Source organism: Apium graveolens, chromosome 9 (assembly GCF_009905375.1).
Source record: "Apium graveolens cultivar Ventura chromosome 9, ASM990537v1, whole genome shotgun sequence".
NCBI lineage: Eukaryota > Viridiplantae > Streptophyta > Magnoliopsida > Apiales > Apiaceae > Apium > Apium graveolens.
The window spans coordinates 1,391,546-1,417,131 of NC_133655.1; the positions used below are offsets into that span (position 1 = coordinate 1,391,546).

The window sequence follows — 25,586 nt, forward strand, 5'->3', positions numbered from 1 at the left end:
CTTAGAGAAGGGGATCAAAACAATAAATTTTTCCACTCTACGGCGAAAGCTAGAAGAAGGAAGAATCATATTACATCATTACTAGATGGGGAAGGGAGAGAAGTTGATTGGGAAACGGGTTTGTCAGAGACAATGGAAAATTATTTTAAGGATCTGTTCAGCGCTTCAGATACAGAGTGGACTGAGGTGGTTAATTATGTATCTAGTTCTATCACAACGGAGCAAAATGCAAATATGATTCGTGAAGTTGAGGGTACAGAAGTCAAGAATGCTCTTTTTCACATGCACCCGGACAAATCACCCGGTCCGGATGGAATGAGTGCGGGATTTTACCAGAAGCATTGGAGTATTGTTGGGGACGATATTACTAAGCTGGTTCAAGACTATTTTGAGACAGGTACATTTAATGAAAATCTTACGGACACGAACATAGTCTTAATTCCAAAGAAACAGAATCCTCGACATATGACAGAGCTCAGACCAATTTCTTTGTGTAACGTGGTGTACAAGATTGTATCGAAAGTGCTTGCCAACAGACTCAAAGAGGTAATAGATAAGATTATCTCTGAAACTCAAGTTGCATTTATTCCAGGAAGGCTAATTACGGACAACATCATGATATCTTACGAAGTAATGCACTATATGAAGAGAAAGAAGCTGGGAAAGAAGGGTTGGATGGCTCTTAAGTTGGATATGAGCAAAGCGTATGACCGGGTAGAATGGAGTTATCTTAGAGCGATAATGCATAAAATGGGGTTCGAGGAGAAAATTATAAACTTGTTCATGGGATGTGTCACATCAGCTAGATACAAAATCTCACACGCAGGAAGAGAATTTGGTAACATAATCCCAGAAAGAGGGCTCAGGCAGGGGGATCCAATCTCATCGTATTTGTTCTTGATATGCATTGAAGGGTTTACAGCTCTCATTAAAGAATATGAAAGAAGGAGGTTGATCAATGAGATTCAAGTAGCTAGGGGAGCTCCGGTAGTGTCTCACATGTTCTTTGCAGATGACAGTTACATATATTGCAAAACACATAAAGAAGAAGCTACTCAGATTGTTCATTTGCTAGCTGTTTTCGAAAAAGCATCTGGACAAAAGATAAATATAGATAAATCAAGTGCTTTTTTTAGTCGTAATATTTCTGTTGAGACAAGGCGCGAGGTGTGTGAGGTGTTACAGTTTAATGAAGCTGATGGTAGAAGTCTCTATCTGGGTCTTCCGAATCTTATGGGTAGAAACAAATCGGAGATGTTGGGATATTTAAAAGAAAGGGTTCGGGATTGTGTGCAAAGCTGTGATGGTAAAATGTTAACAAAAGGGGGAAATGAAATCTTGCTAAAGACTGTTACTCAAGCGATTACCAATTACGCAATGAATATTTTTTTTGTTGCCTCTTGAAATATGCAAAGATATGGAAAAAACTATGACGAAGTTTTGGTGGCGAACATCTTCTCAAAAAGAAAGGGGTATACACTGGATGAGTTGGGATAAGTTGTGTATTTCTAAGATGAAGGCAGGGATGGGATTTCGACATATACACGATTTTAACGTGGCTCTGTTGGGTAAGCAGTGATGGCGTCTTATGACCAATCCAGATAGCTTGGTAGCAAGAATCTATAAAGCAAGGTACTACCCTAACATAAATTTCTTAGCAGCATCTATTGGTGGGAGTCCCAGTTTCGTTTGGAGGAGTGTGATAGCAGCTCAGTATCTGTTATGGTTGGGCACAACGTGTAGAGTGGGTAGAGGAGAGACCATTAATATTGCAAATGATCCGTGGCTTCCGGATGTGGATAATCCTTGTGTCATTACTAACAGTGAAGCAGTGAGAAATAAGAATGTGGCTCATTTAATGATAACAGGGGAGAACAGATGGAACGAAGAGATGATCAGAGGTATGTTTGAAGAGAGAGACGTAAACCTAATCTTGTCTATCCCATTACGAGACTTAGATGTGGACACGAGGTACTGGAAAAATGAGAAATTGGGATATTACTCGGTGAAGTCAGCGTATAATCTTATCCAGGAGAACAAATCTAGTACAACTGGTATAGAATCAAAAAGTTTTTGGAGGAGGTTATGGAGTTTAAAAGTTCCTCCTAAAGTGAAGCATCACATGTGGAGAACAACTTCTGAGTGTCTTCCCACAAAAATGCATCTTCGTACAAAAAGAGTTGATGTGAATTCAATTTCTCCTATGTGCAATACTGAAGAGGAAAACATTCATCATGCTTTGATGCAGTGTTCTTTTGTTGAAGCCTATTGGAAGAAGCTGGGAATTAATAGCGATGCTCAATCTTACGATTCCTTTGCAGATTGGATGGAGAAGTATTTTAACAGTTGGGATGTAAAGAAAAGACATCTTGGTGCTATGATGTGTTGGTCGATATGAAAGGGTAGAAACGAGATGGTGTGGAATCAACGAGGGATGGAGGTTGAAGATGTTGTAATGTCTGCTAATGTGGTCCTTAGTCAATGGTATGGTGCTAAAGATAAATCTTTTGATCACTTCCTCGGGATGATAAACAAAGAGGATGGTGATGAGCAATGGGTCCTTCCAACAGTAAACAAGATTAAGGTTAATACAAACGCTGCAATATTTGAAGCTTCCGGATGTTATAGCTTCGCTTTTGTAGTAAGAAATCATGAAGGTAAGCTGGTTGAGGCTCGATCGAGGTGCTGCTCAGGGAATATATCCCCCGAAATTGCAGAGGCCATGGGTATTCGAGAAGCTTTAAGTTGGACGAAGGAACAAGATCGTACGGGAGTCGTAGTGGAAACTGATTGTCTGGTGGCGGTTCAAGCTATACGAGGTCCCTCGATACTTCTATCTTATTTCGGCATAACAATAGAGGATTGTGGGGTACTGCTAGAGGAGGTAAGGGGCAAGGAAGTTTCAGTTAAGTTTATTAAGCGGTCTGCGAACAACGTAGCTCACTCTATAGCGAGATATAGTAGTTCTATAGCTGATCGTATCTGGACGATGGATAATGTCCATCCAGAGTTCATCAATGTAATGTTGAACGACTTGAAGTAATGACATTTATTTCCCTTGGCAAAAAAAAGAAAAGGAAAATGATATATTAGAAGACAGTAGGCATCATTTTTTTATTAATGTACGAGTTGCTTTTGTTGGTGACAAGATTAAATATTTAGCTATTTGTAATGCTATTTTTCGTTTTCCCCCGAGGTTTTATTGTTTAAATTTTCGGCACCATCATAGATGACCTTTGGTTAAATAATAGATTCCGTTGTACAAAATAAACTCACTTTTATTGTATTTTGGTATAATTTATGTACGAGAATGTATCTCTTATCAACAATGTCCAATCTAGAAAAATTCATAGGTGCAAAAACTCAATTTTGTTCAACCCAACAAGAAGCACAAATTGGGCCGTATCGTTTTCACATAGCTAACACGGCCGACCCGATTTCTCAACCCGTTCAGTACCAAAGTCCATACATAAACATAACATAACCCCAATTTCATCTCTCTCTCTCTCTCTCTCTCTCTATAACATAAATAAAATCTTATTAATACTCAATTTATATGCAGTTTCTACACTGCACATACATACATATCTATTTATTTATTTATCAATTCAATCTAGGGTTAGGGTTTAGAAAGCTCGCTTCTTTTTAATTCGCTAACAGAAAGCTCGTGTTTTGATGGAGGAAAACGACGATAATTCGTCAATTAAATCTCCTGTTGCTGGAATTGATGTAGTTGATACGCAGGAGCTTAATGCGTTGAGTGATTGCGACGCGGTTGTTGAAAAAAGGAACGATTTTGAGTGTTTTGGTGGTGATTCGAAGGGTTTAGTTGAAGGCGAGGGTGCGATTAGTGCAGGTGTTGAGAAAAGGAATGATTTTGAGTGTTCTGGTGATGATTTGAAGGATGGAGTCAAAGCCGAGGGTTTGATTAGTGTAGGTGTGGAGAAAAGGAATGATTTTGAGGGTTTTGGTGATGATTCGAAGGATGTAATTGAAGCGGAGGAGAAGATTAGTGTGGTTGAGGAGGTGAATTGTGAAAATGATTGTGATGATAAGTGTGGTGATGTTGTGGCGAAAGAGGAGGGTTCGGTTAATGTGATTGAATCGCGGAATTTTGTAGAGGATAAGTGTAGTGATGGTGCTGTGTCTGACGTGGCGAAAGATGAGGTTTCGATTAGTAGTATTGTAGGTGTGGATAGTGAGTTTAGTGAAGGTGTAGTGGCTGATGTGGAGAAAGCTGAGGGATTGGAAAGGGAAGAGGAGGTGATTGGTGAGGGAATGATTAGTGGTGTCGGTGTGGATGCGAGTGGAATTGAGGTAAGAGAGGGTAAGGATGATGAATTGGAGGAGAAGGTTGTATGTGATGTTGAGGCGGTGGTTGAAGATGTGAGTGCTGAGGTAAAGGTGGAAACGATAGTAGATAATGAGGGGGATAATGATCAGGCAAAAGATAAAGATGTATGTGAGGCTGGTTTGGATAAGAACAAGGAAGATGAGTGCGTCGATGTAGTGGCGGAAAAGAAGGATGAATTGGAGGTTGAAGGTTATATGGGCGAGGAAGAGGAGTTGGGGGATAAAATTGTGCCCGAGAGTGAGATGAAAGATGAAGTTGGAGTTGAATTAGAGGCTAGGGTTGTATGTGAGGATGTCAATGAGGAGGAGCATAAAGATGATTGTGAAACTGAGGTAGTGGTGGAAGCTGTCTGTGAGGTTGGTAATGAGGCTGAGAACAAGAGTGAGATTGAGACTGAAGTGAGTCTGGAGCCTGATAAGAATGTTGATGATGTGGTGGAGGAGAAAGTGGAAATGGGATTTGTTGCGAGTGAGTCTTTGAATGAAGTGGAGGAAATGGCGGCTAAGCCTGAAGGTAATGCTGATAATAGTTCTGGCTTGATTGGTGTGGTTGAAGATACAGTCATGGAGGAAAGGAATCTGGTATTGGAGAATGAAAATAAGGAAAAAGATGATGAGACGGAGTCAGCTCCAGAGTCTGGTGATGAAGAAGATGATATGGAAACTGAAACAACAGCTGATGTGGACAAAGTTGAAGGAGAGGTGCCTCAACCAGATGATAATTCACAGTTGGCTGAAGATGAAGAAGATGAAAAATTGGCGGGGGGAGACGAGGAGATGCCCGCTGCAGATGTTGAAATGGAGACAGAAACTGATGCAGGTGATTCAGCTAAGATTAGTGGAGGGAAGCGGAAGAGAGGAAAGAATACAAAAGCTGCAGGCAAAGCTCAATTACTCAACATGGTCGGACTTCCGGTCGAGGAGGAGGATGTTTGTTTTGTTTGCTTTGATGGTGGAGACCTAGTGCTATGCGACCGAAAGTATGTTGTGCTTGTGATTCTAAATTGTTGTATTTTGGAAGATGTGTTTCCTTTCTGATTTTGTTTATCAAATATTTCATTTTTCAGGAACTGTCCTAAAGCATATCATCCTTCTTGTGTTAATCGTGATGAGAAATTCTTCCAAGCTAAGGGCCGTTGGAATTGTGGTTAGTTGCATGTTAATCCTTTTTGCATGTATCTACATAAATGAAAACAAATGACACCAAGTTTGCCACATAGTACATACACATAGCAACACCTTTGAAGTCTTACTTTATAATGTGAGAAGTTGGTCTGTGTGCTTTCTTGAATCCCTTTGTGTATAACCTAAATGCAGTTAGCCATTATGACAGTAATGCTTTGAATATATAACTTGTTTCATATCTTTTGTCTGCAAGACTTTTATCATATGATTAGTGTGAGTGTTAGCTAATACTCTGAGCCTAAAATAGCAGGAGTCATATGTTGTAATTATACGCTGTTAGTGTGTTACTAACTTGAAATGTGCAAAAATGTTGTGTTAATACCTGCCTCTTCTTTATGCAAAGTGTAAAATAATGTGTGTGTTGAAGAGGTAAGCAACCACATCGTAATTAAACTTGCTATTCATTTTATAAAATATGCATTGCAACTTTTATTTTGGTTATGGTTGATGAACAGTTCTCTTTTGAGATTTATGTATTATGATAAAAATCATGTTTACTGGGAGTTAAAATTTTGACATTAAATAACAAAGTTCTTCCTCTTGTTCCTGTAGGATATAATGATCAACATTTAATATCTAAAAAAGTTTTTTTGAAGGAAATCACATGTCCTTGTTTACAATATGACCTTGAAGACAGTATAAAATCATTTACCTCAAGCTTATAATAAATGATTTTCAAAGCCCTGAAATAATTTATTTCGGAGGTTATTTGATCAGTTTAGTGTTTTTTTGTAACAAGGCAGTCCATAATTAATTAATTTCCTAAAATTAATTAAATAACCACGGAGGTCGTCAAGTTCGTGATTGGCAACATGATGCAAGCACTTCATTTTTCAATATCTGCATTTTTTTAAATTTAACTTTTTTTTTTTTTTGCTAAATTAAATTTAACTTCTTGCTGTTGCTTAAACGTGTTTCGGAGGTTAAAAAAATCTTAGAGTGAGGAAACCATAGAGCTTTTATATAGTTGACATCACATGTGTATATTATTACTTAAAGCTGATACTTTCAACACGATGTGCATACAACTTTAGACATTGTTCTTTTTTTAATTTTTCCATGTAATTTTGGACATCTTTAGTACCAGAAGAGTAAATTGTAAGAAAAAGGATCTCTTACTGTAAATTAATGATACGCAGTTGTACTATTTCAAATATTTGATATAAATTTTGTTGATGGCTCTTCACTCCAAATTTTCAGGTTGGCACCAGTGCAGCCATACAAATTGTCAGAAAAATGCGCACTATATGTGCTATACATGTACTTTTTCATTGTGCAAGGGATGTATTAAGGATGCAGTTATATTATGTGTTAGAGGAAACAAAGGCTTTTGTGAAGCCTGCATTAAAATTGTGATGATGATAGAAGATAATGCACAAGGAAAGCAGGTATTAATTCATCCTCTTGATATTTCCACTTATGTTGAATGTGGCGGTCATAGGCATTGTTCAATACTTCACTAGTGCGAAGAATGATTTGTTTCTACAATACATCTAATGCAATTTCCAGGCAAATTGTTCGTAAATACTAAAGGAGCAATTTCAAGAGGGGAAGTATTTGTTTTTAGGAGATGTGGATTTACTTTTGATTCAATTTCTAGTGCCATTTTTTCTTAGTTATTATTTTAGTGTTACTTAACTTACTTTTCTATAAATCATTTCCAACTCTATGCTATTACTTTTTATTGGAATTTAATTTTTCTATTTGTTAGCCTTTAACAGAAGTTTAGTAATATTATAAGGGATGCCAGGAAAGCGTTTAAGATTTGTGTCTAAGATGATTCTTTTGAACTTGATATGTCGACATTCAAAAAATATGACCGTCTATGTTTTCTCACCCCCAAGTTATGTTATAACTTATAAATTTTGTATTGGGTCTTGGCCTCTTGGGGATACATGTGGTGCTTATTGAAGAGAATATTAAATAATTAATGCATTATACATCTGATCGTGGGTTTGATGCTGGCCAACTGCTAAACGATCCTGTGCCCCTTCTTATATTTTCCGTCTGCTTTGCTCTTTTCATTTGATTATCTAATAGACCCATCCAATTGTTTACATTTGGAATGGGCATGGAGGTTAAGAAAAGAGAGAAATGTGAGTAAAGTGGCGTGACCAATCAATATTTAACAAATACAGGTAAAATATTTAAAAAGGTGCAGGAAAGTAGTGGGTGTAATGGTTTCTATGTTGTTAAAGCTCTATTATTGGAAACCTTAGAAATGTAAAGAATTTGGAGGGATGTACCAAAATGGAAAACTTAAAGAATTGGCTGGGAGTATATATTTTCTCAGACGTGAAGCCCTTCTTTGTAACAGGAAGATGTATATATTACAGAGTTTAAACATCACCTTTGTCCTAGAGTTGACAAATAGCAGGATTCGTAGTTAAAATGTAGGTATCAGATTGTAGTGACTTAATGCCTGCCCATTTTTTAATATCCTTGTTTTCTCGTTATTCTTTCCCCAGGCACAAATAGATTTTGATGATAAGTCTAGCTGGGAGTTTCTCTTCAAGGATTATTGGATAGACCTCAAAGAAAAGCTATCCATTTCTGCAGTTGAAATTGCTAAGGCTAAAAATCCATGGAAAGGATCTGCTCTAGGGGCTGTCAAAAACGATTCTCCTAGTGAGCAGCTTGACATGAAGGATGACGTTGGTGTTGGAACTGATAATGCCTCTGATAATCCTGAAGCAACTAAACCTAAAAAAAGAAAGTACAGTAAACGTCTAAAGTCTCGTGCTACTAAGCAAGATGAGTTGACAAGTGAAGCAATAGCTTCTGGTGCAGAAGGAACGTCTACACCTAAAAGCACCGAGTGGGCATCAAGAGAGCTTTTAGAATTTGTTATGCACATGAGAGATGGGGATAAAACTGTTTTATCTCAGTTTGATGTTCAAGCCCTGTTGCTTGAATACATAAAAACAAATAAACTTCGCGATCCTCGTCGAAAAAGTCAAATCATTTGTGATGCTAGGCTTGAAAATATATTTGGAAAAGCACGCGTGGGACATTTTGAAATGTTAAAACTTCTTGAATCTCACTTTTTAATGAAGGAGGATACACAAATAGATGATGTTCAAGGAAGTGTTGTTGATACTGAAACTAACCACCTGGACGCTGATGGGAACACTGAATCTCTGACAAAAAGCGGAAAGGAAAGGAAACGTAAAACACGGAAGAAAGATGGACGAGGACGTCAATCTAATCTTGATGATTACGCAGCCATTGATATCCATAACATTAGCTTAATATACCTAAGACGAAAGTTGATGGAGGATCTACTGGAAGATATTGATACCTTTAGTGACAAAGTTGTTGATACTTTTGTGAGGATAAGAATTTCTGGTAGTAGTCAGAAGCAAGACATATACAGGCTAGTCCAAGTCAAAGGTGATTGTTTCTTACTATTTTCTCAGACTTTGCATGGACTGCACATGATAGTCATTGAGGGGGAATGTAATTTTTCTCCAATGTTTATACATGCAGGTACAACCAAAGTAGACGAGTTCTATAAAGTTGGAAAACGAACAACTAATCTGATGATAGAAATATTAAATCTTAACAAAACCGAGGTTATATCGATTGATAGCATTTCAAATCAGGAGTTCACTGAGGTAAGTAAGCATGCTGGCAAATATATAAACCTGACCAATTTATTTCAGTTGTTCGTATGCAGGATCAATGTTAATGCATCTGATACCCTTTTCTCTTTTTGTGAATGAGTGTTATGCATTACCATATTACCTGTCATATTTTTGATATTTTTGATTGTGGGCGTCTTGTCTATAAGATTTAGCCTTCTTGCATGCTATTTTGGAAAAGAAAACTACCTCTGTGTAAAGTTTTATTTTGGTGTTGAGGATTATAATTTATGTTATCAAACAAGTAGTGGAATACTAGCCAAAACTGATGTGTCATTCTTTTTTCTCCTAGGATGAATGCAAACGTTTACGCCAGAGTATAAAATGTGGACTTATTAAGAGCATGACTGTGGTAATTATGCACACCAACCTTTCTTCTATTTTTGATTCAACACATCTATTCTTCTTGTTCTTGTAAAATATTCTATGCTTTCTTGTAGGGAGAGATTTTAGACAAGGCCATGGAAGTCCAGGTTGCAAGAGTTAATGATGTAAGTGTTGCTCATTTGAAATATTAGTTCATGTGATTGGTTATGTCAATTTCGTATCTGATATAGGTGTAGCAGCTTTAAAAGTAGAATAATTATTTGGGGGAATTATTTTGTCAAAAGTGTTTTTTTTTATTTAGGACGCTGACTCCTGTAGCAGAGCGTTGATCACCCATCTATTACCACAATATTCTTTTATGAAAATATGCTTTCTTAATAACCTGTAAGCTTAAAATGTCATGGGATCTACTGTGTATGGCCGCATATCCTGTTCTTGCTCTCTATTTCTTTGTATTTGATTATTTTCCCTTGATATAAAATGAAGCATAAAAGGTAATTGGAGTTTGTTATATGTATATGCACCTAGAATTTATCCTTGATTAGTAATAGCATGATCTTCTCATTTGCCTTTGTTCGTCTGTGGACGTTTTTTTATTATAGTATAGTACCACTCCTATGGACCGCTCCTGCTTTACCACTACTTATAGGATAAGTTGAAGTGATGCAAGTGGCCACATACTTCGTGATGACACAAGGGGTTATTCTGGTCTTTCATAAGCTTTAATAGATTATTTTTCTTTGTATGCATGTTGTGGAATTACCACGAGTTTTCTAAGTCTCTTTAGGTTCCCTATTTGATGTTAGGTTCTGTTATATCTTTTGTTACTACTGTCCCATGATGATACTTTGTGTGTATAGTAGTTCTTGGCTTCTTTTATTTCGTAAACTGGTTGGTTGATGTGTAGCTTTCAATCCATGTTTCACCGTATATTGGTTTATTAAGAATAGTGACTTTACTAATTTGTAACATGTGGATCAGCTCTTTAATCCCGGACTAATTTGATCAGCTCTTTTCAGTTATATTGTTTTAACGCTTTATTCATATACTTGTACTTCTGTATAATGTTTATTACGCTCAATGATTGTGATGCAGTGGCTTGAATCAGAAGTGCAGCGGCTTACTCATCTCCGTGATAGAGCAAGTGATTTAGGCAAAAAGAAACAATATCCTTTGCTGTTGGATCTTTGTTTTATTCGGTCTATGGTTTTTGTTTTACGGCGAATATCGACACATCATATACAATCATTATGCTACAGATCTCTAATGACAACCTTGGTGGTTTACTGTATATAAAGTTTAATATTTACAATTGACCAGATAGTCATGCATCTCCAGTGTTTTAATTAACGTCTTACTGAAGTATATTAATCTTGAGATTTTAACCTTCTTGCGGGATGGGGGTGCAAAATTGTTTTCAAAAAAAAATGTTTTTGTAACCTTAGAGAAGGGATTCAGTAACAACAAATTATTTAGTAGTACAACTTACTATTGTTTTAGACTTATAGTCATTAGTGTTGTTGTATCTTCCTTTGCGGATCATATTTGAACTGTTGTAACTTGTACCCCCTTAACTGACAATCACGCTCAGAGAGTGTGTAGAGAGTTTACAGCTTCTGAGGACACCTGAAGAGCGTAGGCGCAGACTAGAAGATATTCCTGAGATACATGCAGACCCAAAGATGGACCCTGACTATGAGTCGGAAGATAATGATAGTGAACTTGACAGTAATAAACAAGGTTTGGTCTTCACTCTGTTGTCTGATGTATAAAAAATATTGAACTGTAGTCCTCTGTTAAAGTAATTTTTGTTTTGTTCAGAATTGTTTACGAGAGCCAGAGGTTCTGGCTTTAGCAAGAGAGGAAGGGAGCCAATATCCCCAGGAAGTGGTGATGCGAAAGAATCCTGGAATACTAGCAGGAACAATTCTGGTAGAGGTTGGGAACTTAACAGAAACTTGTCGGATAAAAATCTTGCTAGTACGGTTCAAGATGCTCCTCTTACTATTGGAGTATCTGCTGACAACTCATGGAATAATGGTAGAGGCAGCGAGACAGAAAAACCTACTATTTTGGAGAAGACAAATTCAGCTACTAGTTCTGAAGCCTTTGGATTGAATAGAAGTTCTGGTGCTAGGTCTGATTCATCCTCTCATGTACAATCACAAAACTCGCCAGCATCGTTGACTGCCCCAGTTGCTACAGCGGCTTTGAATATCAGCGAAACAGACAAAATGTGGCATTACCAGGATCCACATGGAAAAGTTCAAGGCCCGTTTTCTATGGTTCAGTTACGTAAATGGAGCAACACTGGATACTTTCCTTCTGATCTTAGAATATGGAGTAGTTCTGGAAATAAAGATGATGCTTTGCTTCTGACTGATGCATTGGCAGGGAATTTTCAGAAGCCACTCATTGACAATGGGATGCCAAAGAGTAAATCCCTGCACAGTCCTCATCTCCCACCCATGCATTCCTCTTTACATCAAGGACGGGAGGTTCAAGATGCAGTTAAGTTGAACTCTGATCAGAACCATATTACCATGGATTCACATATTAATTCAGCATCAAGGAATTGGGCTGCACATTCAGTTGAAGTCCCACTACTTTCTGCAGACAGGACAAATTCTAATCATAGTGGCAGAAACAATTTGGTAAATCTCCCTTCCCCAACTCCAAAACAAAGTTCTGTTGGAGAAGTGGGTCGTCCTATTGGTGCTGTTTCCATGCCTGGTAGCGTAGAAGCTTTGCAGTCACCTGCTGCACGTACCCCAGATAGTACCAGGAACTTGATGCTGATGTCTGAGAAAACTCTTTCAAGTTCTCACCCTGCTTTTGGGGCATCGCCTAACCCTGAACAAGGTAATCTTACAAACTCAACGATATCTCTTCCGAGTCCTCAGTCAACTGTGGCGGCTCAGGTACATGGAGTACAGAATGTCAGCAATCAGTTTATTGCACCTGAAAGTAATGCCAGTATTGTTCAGTCTGTTACTGCTAATAACCATGCTCTTGGAACTCAGAATTGGGGTAGTGCCCCAACCCAGAGCTTGGAAGCAAATTCCTCAGTTCAAACATCCACCCAACAGCCAGTGTACGCTCAGTGGAGTGGTGTTCAATCAACTCCTGTACAGAATCCAGCTACAAATTATCCAATGCAAGGTGCCTCGCAGTTACCAAACCCCTGGAGGCCTCCAACGCAAAATAATCAAACTAACATACAGCCTAATGTCCAGTGGGGAACTGTCATTGCAGACAACAGTGCTCCTGCTCAGAACTTGCAACCTGAAAATCCAAATTCTGGTTTTGGTTCAATGCAGGTAATTCCGAATATAGCATGGGCAGGACCTAATCCAAACATGAACTGGGCGGCTAGTGTTCAAGGGCAACAACCTGGGAATATGAATGCTGGCTGGGTTATGCCTGCAGGAAGTCAAGGAGTTGGTTTTCAAGGGGCAATTCCTGGTAACTTGAATTCAGGTTGGGTTTCTCAACCTGGAAACGCTGTTGGCGTTGTACAAATGCTTGGTTCAATGAATGCAAATCAAGGATGGTATCCAAATATGGCACCAAATGCTCAAGGCACGGTCCCTGTGAATGGAAACACAGGTTTGGCAGCACCAACCTCGAATCTAGGATCTAATGTTCAGGGACAAATGCAAGGAAATGCCAATACAGGATGGTCAGGACCATCAGGAAATGCAAATCAGGGTTGGGGCTCACCAGCAGGAAATCAAGGAAACAACAGGAGCCAGCACCATCGCAATGGTGACAAGTTCTCAGGTCAAAACGATCAGGGTTCTCAGCCAGGCAGGAATTGGAACAAGCAGCCATCTTACGGAGGTGGAGGCCCCAGACATGGCTCTAGAGGTATATGCTATAGTTTCCAGGATACAGGGCACTGTAGGAGAGGAGATTCTTGCACTTTTCGGCACTCTATGTGAAATTTTATAGTATGTGAGATAGAGATCATGTACATTAACTTTCAGTTTAGGGGGGTTTCCGACTTTCTGTGATAGGTTTTCTGTTTTACAGTACTTTGTGCAGCTTAGCAGCAACCGTCTTTTTTGTTTTTTAACCCCCTTCCCCCTCCCTTCTTCCGGTAGCTTAGTTAAAGTTGATCGTTTTGTTGCTGCACTGAATTTTAATAGAAGCAATAATCAGTAGACGGCTGATAGATAGTTTATTTAGCATCAGAAATCCTTTTTTCCTAGCACATTTCGTCTCAGGAGCATATTTTGATATCGGTTTTAGATTATCAAGTTGTCTGAGTTGCAGTAATTATAAAACTATACTAGATAGCTACCAGTGTTCACATTTTGAACACTTGATGCTTGCTGAAGATGACTACAAGAACAGTCTCATTGAGTGTTTTACACTACCTTCTAGATTGAACTCTCTGCTGCAGTTTTGTTTTATTGTACATTTTCAACACTTGCATCACTATTCAGAAGAACACTTTTTTAACACATTTCATATTTGCACCTGGGTGTTGGTCGCTGTACCATCTTTTACCTAAGGTTATGATTATATGTGTCATGCGAAAATGAGGAAACGTGTAGGCAATTAAAGAAATTGGGTAAAATGTATATTGGTGTTGGTGCGTAATTGCGTATGGTACTGTGGCTTCACAAATACACAACATTCAGTACAACACAACTCATTACTGTGGCTCCCATGTCTCTGTTTGCATTTCAATCTATGCATTACTAATCTCGTCAAATGAATACTTTTTTCCGGGATCTCCTTAACCCTACCTCTACAGTTAAACATCGATGAAATAATAATTGATAATGTAATAACCTCGCTAAAATGATATTTTTCTCCGGTCTCAATATAATGGATACAACGTATTTATACTCCCGGTAAAGTAATAAACTTGTTAAAATAATATTTTTTCTTGGTCCCGACTTTATTATTTTAAAGAGGTTTAACTGTATGTAAACCCCTCTAATTATACCCCAATATGACTAAACACAACCATGTACCTGCCTTAACATTGGACCAAACTCCAGGACTTGTTTCAAATCTTTAGTTTTGTAGCATTTTTAACTTGTAATATACTATAACTCTACTATGATGTTTAATGTAAATACCCACTTGGACTTTCTTGTGATGTTTATGCTCCCTTTCAATGCTCTTGGCCAATGTCTTTGCTTCTTGCTAACTATACCTTCCACTCTCCCACATGGCATGCTTCTATTATTCAACTTTATCATTGATTCAAATGTTCATGTGATAATTATATAGGCCCCAAATGTTTTTACATTTACATCCACCTAACATATAAATTTCACTGAGCATGATTGGATAACTCCAGTGGTAAGGAAATTATCATTTGTCGTCCCAGTTCTCGGGTTCGATTTTAGCTCACCCGAGAATTATTGAGAATAGATACTCATTTATAAGGTTATAAGCCATATTAGTCAAAAAAAATATAAATTTCATTTCAAAATCATTAATGTTCCTCCCGTGTTACCGTATCTGTCTCGCTCCCTCTACAAAATATAGGAATTACTTTGAAAATGAGGAAATGAGTGTGTTTCAAAAAAAAAAAGTTGCAGAGCGCGATGAAATATCTCAGGTGATTAAAAGTTATTTCTTATCATTTCAGCTTCTGAGTTCGATTCTAACTCACCCCGTTATTTGTTTGAAATAAATGTATTAGTCAAAAAAAATGTTGCTTCTTTACCATGACTTTAAATCGTCCATATGGATGATCATTGTTATTTACAACTTAGAACCAACAAACACTAGAATGAAATTGCATTCTTAACCACCGCAACTTTAAAAACAAAGGAATCATATGAATCCAAACACCTAAGATGGAAAATTAACTGACTAAGAGAAGTCTTTTTTTTTCTTTTTTTTTTCCTTTCATGATTTAGTAGTCTTTTCTAATAAGGTGTCTTGATAAGCCACCTTGTCCTTTTGATTATTATGTCGTTTGTAATTTAAATCTAGTATTTCTTCTTTTCCCAGGTGAAGGACTTTCAAGGTTTTATATTATATTCATGCCCAAAATAAAAAATCGAGCTAACCAAATATCTATTTTGTTTTCAGACTGTTTTATACATACAATATTCAAATTCTTTAATCTAAAAAGTATTACAATGACATCTCGAGTAATCCAACCTACATCAATTCCGAAACTAGTAGTAACACAATTGACCTTCACATAAGTACCATCTGTATCCCAATGTTCAGAACTATCAATTATATCAACTGATATTAGAGCAACAAATGCCCCATAAAATACGAACACTTTTTTTGTTGTAAAATGTGAACTTTTGCGATATACACCATCGTCCCATTTAATACAAGCTTTACAGATATCCAAAAATACCAAATAAATTATTCTCAGAACGACGATCGAAACCGGTAAAAAAAACATAAAATACCATCACATAAAATACTAACATTCAAAAAAGATGGATACGACTAACAACCTCGATAAGAAGGTTCAAATTTTATTCTTAAAAGTACACCTAAGAGCAAGTCCAACAGCTCTCTTATATGAACTCTTAAGTTCAATTACAAGGATTTTAATAAAAAATGGCACTCCAACTGTCTCTCAGTACTTACTTATATCACTAAGACTTGAAATTCATTCTTTATCTTTAAGGAACTTCTAGTGCTCCCTTATAACATTTTTAACAATAAAAAAATCATTTCTCTCTCTTCTTTTTACATTTCTCTCTTTCTGTTCCATTTTTTGTCCATATCTTTTCAAATTTATTAATATAATAATAATAAAGAAGAAAGATAAGGATCATTATTGAATTTGAAATTCAAAATTATGTCTTAAATAACTAAAAATCAATATTTTATAATATTTATAAGCAAATCACCAGAACACCGTTGGACTTGCTGTCAGACACTTTTCTTGTTCCTTATTTGCCACCAAAACACGGTATTAGGCTTCATCTTTGAAAAGTAAAAAATAGAGCAAATGGGCCAAATTGTATTGACTTTTTTAGACTTCCTAGGTCAGGGCCATGTAAGAAAGAGACCGAGTCAGCACTCATCTCAGCAGCCAGTAAACTTGTCATGACTCGTGACTCGTGACTCGTCCCTTTGTTTTTTAGAACACAAGATATTTTTCTTTTCCTCCAAAGCCCACAGACCATGCATCCTTTAGTGCTCTATAAACCCACTGATTTCATCCTGGCCCACAACATTACTTTGGGCCCACTTAGGACATTATTGCACCTTCTTCAATTATTATTATTATTATTATTATAATATTATGGAAAAGTATTTTTTTATGCGTAACGTTTTTCCAACTAGCTGTACTTGTTGAAAAGTAAGAAACCGCTTAACTAATTTGAAAATTCAGTTCAAACTTCAAATTTCAAAATTAAAATATACTCCCTCCGTCCCCTCCCAAATTTACATTTGGGTGGGGCGCGGAGTTTAAGAAAAATGTTAAAATAGTGGAGTAAAGTTAAAAAATTGAGTAAAGTAGTGAGACCGATTGATATTATATGTATAAAGTGGGTATAATGGAGAGAAGTAGTGGATGTAGTTATTTTAAAAATTATAAAAACCTTACCATTTTGGGAAAATTTTGAAATGTAAACAATTGGATGGGACACCTAAAAAAGGAAAGTGTAAACAAATGGGAGGGACAGAGGGAGTAATAATTTGGAAGTTATATAAAATTGGATATTTAGACATAAAAGATTAAAATGTAATTTCATTAACCAAAAAATAATATATTTTAAAATTTTAAAGTATCGAGCGCGATAAGATAACTCAAGTGTTAAGAGTTAAGACAGATCTTTTATCGTCTTATATACTGGTTTCGATTTTTGCTCATCCCGAGATTTGTTATAATATATACAAAATTGTAAGTCATATAAAACTAATTTGTCAGGAAAAAACCTAATTTGTCAAAAAATATATTAAAATAATTCGTATTATAACATATACTCGTTTGTAAGATAAATAAGCGTAATATTAGGAAAAAAAAGACTTTTAGCAAGTCTATGTAATTAGTTTTTTGAGGTTTAGAAGAAAATTGACTAGGAAAAGATCAAGCATATAAAAATACCTTCATTTAAATAATTAAAAAACTAGAGATTAATAGAAACTTAACCCTAAATTAACCTCCCTAATCTAGGTTACATAATAAAGACTTTAAAGTTTCAAACCTGCCAACACAAACACCAAAATTGTACACATTGAACCGGATCAAACTAAACCGGTCTACTCTAAACCTAACCTACCTCCTTAAAAGCTACGAACCATCGGCATGAACCGGGTCTCCACTTTCTCCACCGTCTCCTTTTTCCGGCGCATTTCCAACACTTTCCGGTGACTGTTCGAGTGAACGTCGCCGGAAAAAGTCGGACTGCAAGCCGGTCTGTACTCCGGAAAAAGCCGACCGGACTTGAACCGGACACCACATGCATTACAAAGTGTTTTCGGACCGAGTGGACCGGTTCTCCATTGTGGGGTCTTCTGAACAAGACAATGACTACATCTTCGAAAAGTCTGGGCCCCACTTAAACCACTCTCGCCAGCTGTGAGTTTTCTTGGTTTCTTCGCCGCCGGCTTTTGAACCGAACCGGATGAGTCGACTGCATGAACCGGATACGAACCGGTCGAGTCTTGATAAGAATACACGGACGTTGAAAATGACTCGGTGAGTAAAAGTAGCCCGTGGGACCATGCTTTGCCAGTTGTCCTGAACCGTTTGGTTCTCGGTTTTTTGTGAACCGGGTTCGGTAACTCCAGAACCGTGTACCTTTTCCGGGCCGGTTCAGACCGGTTGCCGGAAAATTTTCCGGTGGAGCACAACAACGACATCCCAGAAACAGAATCATCAACAAATTGTGATAACCACTCCAGATTCTCCATTTCATCAACCTATAAAAATCAAACTTATAAATTAAAACTAAAAAAAATATATGATTTTTTTTATAAAAAAAAATAATTTTTTTCCAACAATTTTCTTGTTGATTATATCAAATTTGAATATTTTTCCAGCACAATTCGTTAACAATTAACAAAAAATACTTGACATAAACTAATTTTTAAAAATATATATAAATGACGCGTGAAAAATAAAAAACGATAGTGTAAAGAAATGAACGAGACCGAACAAGTTACCGGAACCGAGAGTTCGGCAGCAGTAAGAGAAGCAAAGTTCTCAGAACCACGAGAATTTTCAGAATTTTCATCATCATCAACAGAACCAGACTGTTTCTCTTCATTCTCCTTAACAAAACTCTCCTTAAAATCCTTGTCGGAGAAATCAAGAAGATCATCAACAGAGAAATCATCACAGCCAACGTTAGTAACACACCAAACATCATCAAAAAACACTTGCTGTGCTGTTGCTGATTTCATGTCCACTTCTGACAACAAACTTGGCTTCAGTGCTCTTGCTTCCATGCAGTACTCCATCTTTTTAGTCTGTAACAAAAACTATAACAAGTCAGTTTAATATAAACCGAACCGAACCGAACCAAACCAAACGTACTCAGTATATCCCGAACACGACAAGTGTACCTGTTGGAGATAAAAGGATTGAGGAGAGAGGGATATTGGGATGTTGCAGAGAGTGGGGGAATGGAAGGTAAAGAAGAGATGAATAATAAAAAAGTTTGTGTGTTTTTTTTTGTATTAAAGCACTAAATTTAGGGCTGGTTCGTGGGAGAAACTGGTGGGTTGATTTTGATGGGTGTTTTTTTTTTCTTTTTTGATTTAAATTGTTTTTTGATTTATTTGCAACTGCTTTTTTTTAAATGGAAAAAAATCAGATCTGTTCTGATTATTATTTGATATGATTTATACTGATTATCAAAGGTGTGACTGATAAGTGAGTTGGCTGTGCTGTGAGCACTATACATTTACATTACGCTCCTTTTCTTATTTGAATATTTAATTTATAACTATAATTATGGGGTTTAGTAATCTTGACGTAATATATAGATTTGGTTTGCTAGGATTCCATCATGAATATTTAATCTTATCTTTTTATCAAAAAGAAAATATTAAAGGCTTATTTTCGATTACGGTCGTAAATTGATCCAGTGTATCCGCTATGTCGGTTTATATTCAAATTTGAAATATAATACACGTCTTATATCCGTTTTACAAACGATTTAAATTTGGGGAAAAAATTAAGTCAGGATATGAACAATTATATATCCGCTTAAATTAGGTCTCATATTATTTTTAATAAAATGATCCTACATGAATGTCCGAATAAGATCGATGGTCATATTCAATTCGAACCCATATATAGATTCTATTTTTAGCCTATTACATTTATAAGTAAATATTCATTTATAATTATTAATATCTATATAAGTTTAAATTTTCACAATTTTTTTTTAATGTGATAAATTATATTTTTTTTTTCACGTGTAAATAAGTTCTAATTTGTAATAGTTTTTCTCTTTGTAATACTTATTATTTTTATGATATTGTATCTATTTTATATTAAATGATAATCATTTGAATAGTTTAAATAAAAATAACACTTGATGTTAGTAAATAATATTTGACTCGTATTCAATTGGGTATAAACTATCCGATTAGAAATTAGAAAATATGTACCGGCTCATAATCGATTTGGATCAGAACCTCATAAATCAAGAATCAGGTTGTATTCTAATAACATGATCCCGAACCCAAATATGAACATGCTAAAAATAAAATCATCAGATACTTGAGTAAGTGGTGTCCGATTGTACGTGTTTAAACAATCATCATAATAATATATTATTAAATTGATCCGGATTATTCGATTTTTTAGATTATAATCAACTCAGAAGTATGATATATGTCTTATATCCGTTTACAAACGAATCAAACCTGACGAAAAAATTAAGTCCAAATAAATATAAACAATCATATATCCGCTCAAATTAGTTCTCATATTATTTTTAAACAATCATCATGATAATATATTATTAAATTGTCTCTTCAAATATTTAATATAATGTATGATTGGTTCAACGATTGTACTTTAAATAGAAAAAACTTTTATTTAATCAATTTTACCACATATTTTTTCATTCTCATTATATCTGCAAATTGAAAAATAGCTAAGGACAAAAAATGAAACATAATCACCGGAGATAATTGTGCTAATAAGACTCTAATTTCTGTTTTTTTGCTAATACTTTGCCTAATAAATTTGTCCTTTATAAATTCAAGATTACAAAAACAGGCCAATTAATTAAAAAAGGGCAGTTCAGTACACAACCGAATCTACAGTTTCGATGGATTATTGATTCGGAGCATTGACTAATCCATGGTTTGGTTACGTCAATTCCAAGCAAGTCAGGTCAATAGGCTTTTAATACTACCACAATCTCTTATTCTAATTTCAAGCTTTTTTATTTCTTATTATTTTTTTTAAATTAAATTAAAATATCATAGTTTGTAGTCGACTGAACTACTGTTTACCGATGAATACACATTAAAAAAACCCAGTCTACGCTCCGTTCATGTATTATCTTCGCTTCTAAATGAGATATATGAATGAGATCCGGTACTGCGAGACGAGTTTCGAATTTGGCGTAATTTGAGATGAGTTGAATTGAGTTGAATTGAGGCGGTCTGTGTAACTAAACGAGTTTAAATCTTTGTCCGAACTCGATTTTTTTTAATTTCGGAAGTTGGGGCGAACCGGCTCGTTTAGCTAAATGAGCCGGTTTTGAAGAGTCGGGCAAGCCGATTTGTTTAATTTTATACTTAATCGAGTATAAATCTCTTCCGAAGTTGGCTCGTTTATTTTCATGAGTCGAGTTAAACCGATTCATTTAATTAAATAAGCCGAAACTTCTAACCGAACTCGACTCATTTAACAAAACAAGTCGAATCAGGTCAATTTAAACGAGTTCGAGCAGTACGAGCTCGTGAGTTGCCTAACTCAAATTATTGACGAAAAATTTATTATTTTATTTGTACAATAAAGTAGATAAAAAAAGATTTATTATTTTATATATTAAAAATATATTTAGAAGTAATTTTGTTAATTTGACTTATCTTGGACTAACTTTTGGGGTGTAAATTCAATGTACACCACAGAGTCTAATCAAAATTAGGACAAAGATTAGCATAATAAGGTTGATGTAAATAATGTATGTGTATTATTATTATCATCATATGAAGATCTTTGTATTAGTTAGTTACATAGTTGGTATTCTTTCATATCAACAACATATGCGTAAATTTGGTTAGCTAAAAAGATCCGCTAGTTGACAGATTTATATTATACAACATACAACATAAGTTTATATGTTTAAGTGCTCATACTATCACTTATCACTCTTACAAAACTTTTTAAGAACTCGTTTGTTTCATCAACTTTTATAATTATCCGGGAACTTGAACTTCAACTTGAACTTTTAAGAACTCGTTTGTTTGTTTGATTTCTTGATATGTAACTAGAGGTTACGTAGTTAAGTTTGATAAATAATTAATGTTTTTATATTAAATAACTATGTAACTTGTGGTGACCATGGTGGAGCTTGGTAACTAAAGTCATGGAACTTTAAGTTACATAATTCAGTTACATCGAAACAAACGATACGTAAATGTTCCCCGAAAATCGAAACAAACGATGCGGAAATGTTCCCCGAGAATATTTCAGAAAACTTACGTGAGAAAAAAATAACTCTCATGTAAATATATCATAATATTATTTTAATTGTAAAAAATCACGTATATTTACAAAAATGTCACTACTATTTCATACTAAAAGTTACATATATCTCAGGTAAATTTCCTCGAATAACCTCAGAATTATTATTCTCAAATTAATAATACTCAAGTCCTTATGAAAATTAAAAACTCAGATTTTAGTATTTTACGCATCATTTTTATGTTTATCGAATCACGTCATTTCAAGTGAATTTTAAATTATACGTGACATATTTTAATTGGCGGGACATATTAATAAAAACTTACTCCATTTCATTTACAAGTAAAAGATTAATTTTCTCATTTAAAAATTCACAGTTAACACATCATCATTTGGAAATGATTTTAACCATGAATCGGAGCAATTTTCTCGGTTAGAATTAAGCTCCCTCCGTCCCACTAGGTTCTTAACGTTTGAAATAATGTAATTTATTAACCGTAGGACGGAAGGAGCACAAAATTGAGATGTAGTCTATGTATTTGGATAATGCAATATAATTTGTCCGGCTCTCCAATATTAACCAGAGATATCAGTTTGAAGCCGGCTGCAAATAAAATGATATATATGACTCTGCAGTCAAAATCAGATTGATATTATAATTTGTTACTCTTTCTTTTGTACGTAGGTGTGTATGGTATTGCTGTTGCAGACAGCAACAGCAGTCTTTCGCTGAAAAACAGTTAAAAAACTGTGTGGTAAAATTTAAAAGCGGCTTTTCGGAAAAGTGCTTTTGACCTAGCTGCTGTTAGAGAAAATAAGTCCCCCCATGTTTTAAAAAAAAGCTGTTTTTCAGCTGTTGTGCGGGAAGCAGATGTTGATTTCACCATCAAACCTTACCAAACACATCATTATTTTTAATTTTTTGCATCAACACATATACATATCAAAAAAAATACTCCCTCTATCCCCCTCAATTTTTTACACTGGGGAACAGGAACTCGGCACGCACTTTAATAATCTTATTAAATGTAGTTGCATAATTATTTTTTTTTTTTTTCTTCAAAATAAAAATATAATGTTCAAATTTTTATACAAAAAAAGAAAATTTTAAAAATAAATTACGGAAGTATACTTTATAGTTGCCTTAAAATGCGTGTCAAGCATGTGAAAAAAACTGTAAAGAAATGAGAGGGACGGAGGGGTACAAAACAGTCATCTGATTTTAACTTTTTTCAGCAGAATTTTTCTAACAGCACAATAATTTTTAACAGCAATTCCAAACAGAGCCGTAATCTTATTTTTATAACGTTAGCTTCGCAGCAGGAAACTGACAAACCGGAGTATCAGCAATTCGGTAACAATCAAAATATAATTTTACAATACGTGTAGTTATGGTGCAAAACATTACATTATATATATTTTTTAATTTTTTTAATTCACATTATTGTCCATCGAACAGAATATATATTCTGGTAATGATGGTGCTCCTTTAAATTAAAAAAATGTGAACAAGGGGTGATGGTGTAGCTCATGTGGTAAATGAAGATTATGCCTTTTCGAACCACCAAGGTTCGATTCTCCCCTACCACGTTATCAGAACAGTTAAGGGTCATTCGGTTCGTGAAGTGGTATGGGGCTCGAATGAGCGATCGGGTTAATGTGGTATAGGGTTGAGGTATCATTCTTGATATCACGTGTTTGTTTGAGTGGTGGAATGAATAAATTTAATTAATTTATTATTTTTTATTAATTTAAAAAATTAATATAATTTTAATTTTATATTATTTTGATTTATCGATTTAATTTTGTAATAAATATGTACATAAAATTATATACAAAATGAAAAATATATTTGATTACTAATACCCACCTCCTCACTAGGATATCAAAAACCCATACATCGGAGGTTTGAGTTATGGGTTTGGAGTTTTGAATTTCAGAACCAAATATGAGGTATAAGTTTGGAATGACCAAAACCCATGAAAAAGCCTGAACCAAACGACCCCGTACTAAGTTATAAACAAAAAGCTTGGCAAAAAAAAATGTAAACATATTATCTGTGCGACATCAAATGCATGGGCCACGAGGACAGCGATACAAACTAATATGTCACCTACTATATTTTTGATCAATTGTGCATGTACATGTGTCTAAATATCGGTTGTTTCCAATTTTGAAATTGTGATAGAACAATTTACATAAATATACATAATATTTTAATGATATATTCAATAATTTTTTAATTAATTGTGGATTTATAAATATGCCCCTCATATATAATTTTCTACGTACATAAGAGTATCTCCAATTGTGTTAACTATAATTGGTTAGCTATATTTAAAAATATTGTGTTAAATATAATTGTTTTTTTTACAAATTTTTACAGATCTGTAATGATTCAACAAATATAGTCAACATCTATATTTATAAACAATGGGAATGTATCGTTGGAGATGAATTTTTTTTACATAATCTCTATATTTTTTTTATTTATAGTATGTATTAATTATTTTTAGCTCAGAGTTACGTGGTTCGAGATACTCAGAAGTTTGATCAAGCCAAGGAAAGCATACATATTTTATTGCAAACATTTTTGGAAAAAATTATTTCAAATCAAATATTATATTTTCATAGAAAAAAAGGTATTGAAGATGAAATTATTCTCACATTATTTTTCTTCTTCTTGATATTACTGTATATTTAAGAGATAGATTTGTCTTCTCATGCTTCATTTATTCTAAAAATTAAATCTCGGCTCTGAAAATAACATTTTTCCTATTTTTTTACTAACAATTGAACCGGTATATTTTGCCAATATTCTTTCGAAATTAAATTCCTCTCTCAATATTTCATGTGTTTGGAAGATGCTCAAACTTTTAGCTAAGAGTACACTCTTTTTTAAAAAAAAAGAGCACTTCTAATACAAAATAAAAAATATTTATATTCGAAGTTATAATTTAACATCAAAAATATATTTTTTGATACTAAAATATAACTTTTATTCTAATATTAATTGTATTTTTCAATCAAATAATTTTGAATTTAGCTAATTTTATACCGCTCTCCCAAATTATTTAATTTAACATTTCATTTATGATTATTAAAATAAAATGATACGGTTATGTATATAACATCATATTCAATTTTAGAACCAAATATGTATTTATGTATATTTGGAATTATATAACGCAATTTCTATTATGTGCCAATGATCACATAATATGCACAGAAACTTATAATTTTAATGCACTTTGATTGATTCCTTTTATATAATAGTGGTAGACTCCCTGCATTCACACCAACTTCATCCATCAAATTGGTTTAAAACTATAAATTTTCGCATTTATCAAGTGCTTATGTGCACTAGAAAAACTGATTATATAAAACCTCTCGAAGTTGAATATTTTAAAATTTTAATATTTGATTTCAAATTATAGATACGACATCAAATCTTTACATTGGACTTCTTC

At 34.8% G+C, this 25,586-nt stretch overlaps 3 protein-coding genes across 4 annotated transcripts; 2 read left to right on the plus strand and 1 right to left on the minus strand.

The window, feature by feature from the left end:
- Positions 1–2,413: 2,413 nt before the first annotated feature.
- LOC141683598 (uncharacterized) lies at positions 2,414–3,043 on the plus strand. The gene has a single exon (XM_074488336.1). The coding sequence runs from the start codon at positions 2,414–2,416 to the stop codon at positions 3,041–3,043; it is 630 nt and encodes a 209-aa protein (XP_074344437.1).
- Positions 3,044–3,488: 445 nt separating this feature from the next.
- On the plus strand, positions 3,489–13,699 carry LOC141683408 (zinc finger CCCH domain-containing protein 19-like). Its single transcript, XM_074488114.1, has 10 exons — positions 3,489–5,333; positions 5,421–5,500; positions 6,739–6,926; positions 8,007–8,931; positions 9,028–9,155; positions 9,475–9,534; positions 9,623–9,673; positions 10,605–10,675; positions 11,095–11,249; positions 11,331–13,699. Exons 1-10 carry the CDS (start codon positions 3,676–3,678, stop codon positions 13,451–13,453), a joined length of 5,439 nt encoding a protein of 1,812 aa, XP_074344215.1. The 5' UTR covers positions 3,489–3,675; the 3' UTR covers positions 13,454–13,699.
- Positions 13,700–17,547: 3,848 nt separating this feature from the next.
- LOC141684696 (GATA transcription factor 7-like) lies at positions 17,548–19,184 on the minus strand. Of its 2 annotated transcripts, none has more exons than XM_074489778.1 (3): positions 19,029–19,184; positions 18,627–18,932; positions 17,548–18,383 (listed from the first exon to the last, which is right to left on the minus strand). In XM_074489778.1, the coding sequence occupies exons 2-3, from the start codon at positions 18,921–18,923 to the stop codon at positions 17,745–17,747; spliced, it is 936 nt and encodes a 311-aa protein (XP_074345879.1). In that variant the 5' UTR covers positions 18,924–18,932; positions 19,029–19,184; the 3' UTR covers positions 17,548–17,744. The 2 variants fall into 2 exon arrangements, with proteins under 2 accessions (XP_074345879.1, XP_074345880.1); XM_074489779.1 differs by having other exon boundaries at positions 18,627–18,944; positions 19,029–19,181.
- Between the last annotated feature and the right edge of the window lie 6,402 nt (positions 19,185–25,586).

Excerpts from the sequence above, each read along its gene's own strand:
- LOC141683598 (XM_074488336.1), top strand. The coding sequence starts at position 2,414 with ATGGTGTGGAATCAACGAGGGATGGAGGTTGAAGATGTTGTAATGTCT.
- LOC141683408 (XM_074488114.1), top strand. The coding sequence starts at position 3,676 with ATGGAGGAAAACGACGATAATTCGTCAATTAAATCTCCTGTTGCTGGA. Across the intron at positions 5,334-5,420 it reads CTAGTGCTATGCGACCGAAA|GAACTGTCCTAAAGCATATC; the intron begins GTATGTTGTGCT and ends TTCATTTTTCAG. Across the intron at positions 11,250-11,330 it reads ACTTGACAGTAATAAACAAG|AATTGTTTACGAGAGCCAGA; the intron begins GTTTGGTCTTCA and ends TGTTTTGTTCAG.
- LOC141684696 (XM_074489778.1), bottom strand. The coding sequence starts at position 18,923 with ATGGAGTACTGCATGGAAGCAAGAGCACTGAAGCCAAGTTTGTTGTCA. Across the intron at positions 18,384-18,626 it reads CTGCCGAACTCTCGGTTCCG|GTTGATGAAATGGAGAATCT; the intron begins GTAACTTGTTCG and ends TGATTTTTATAG.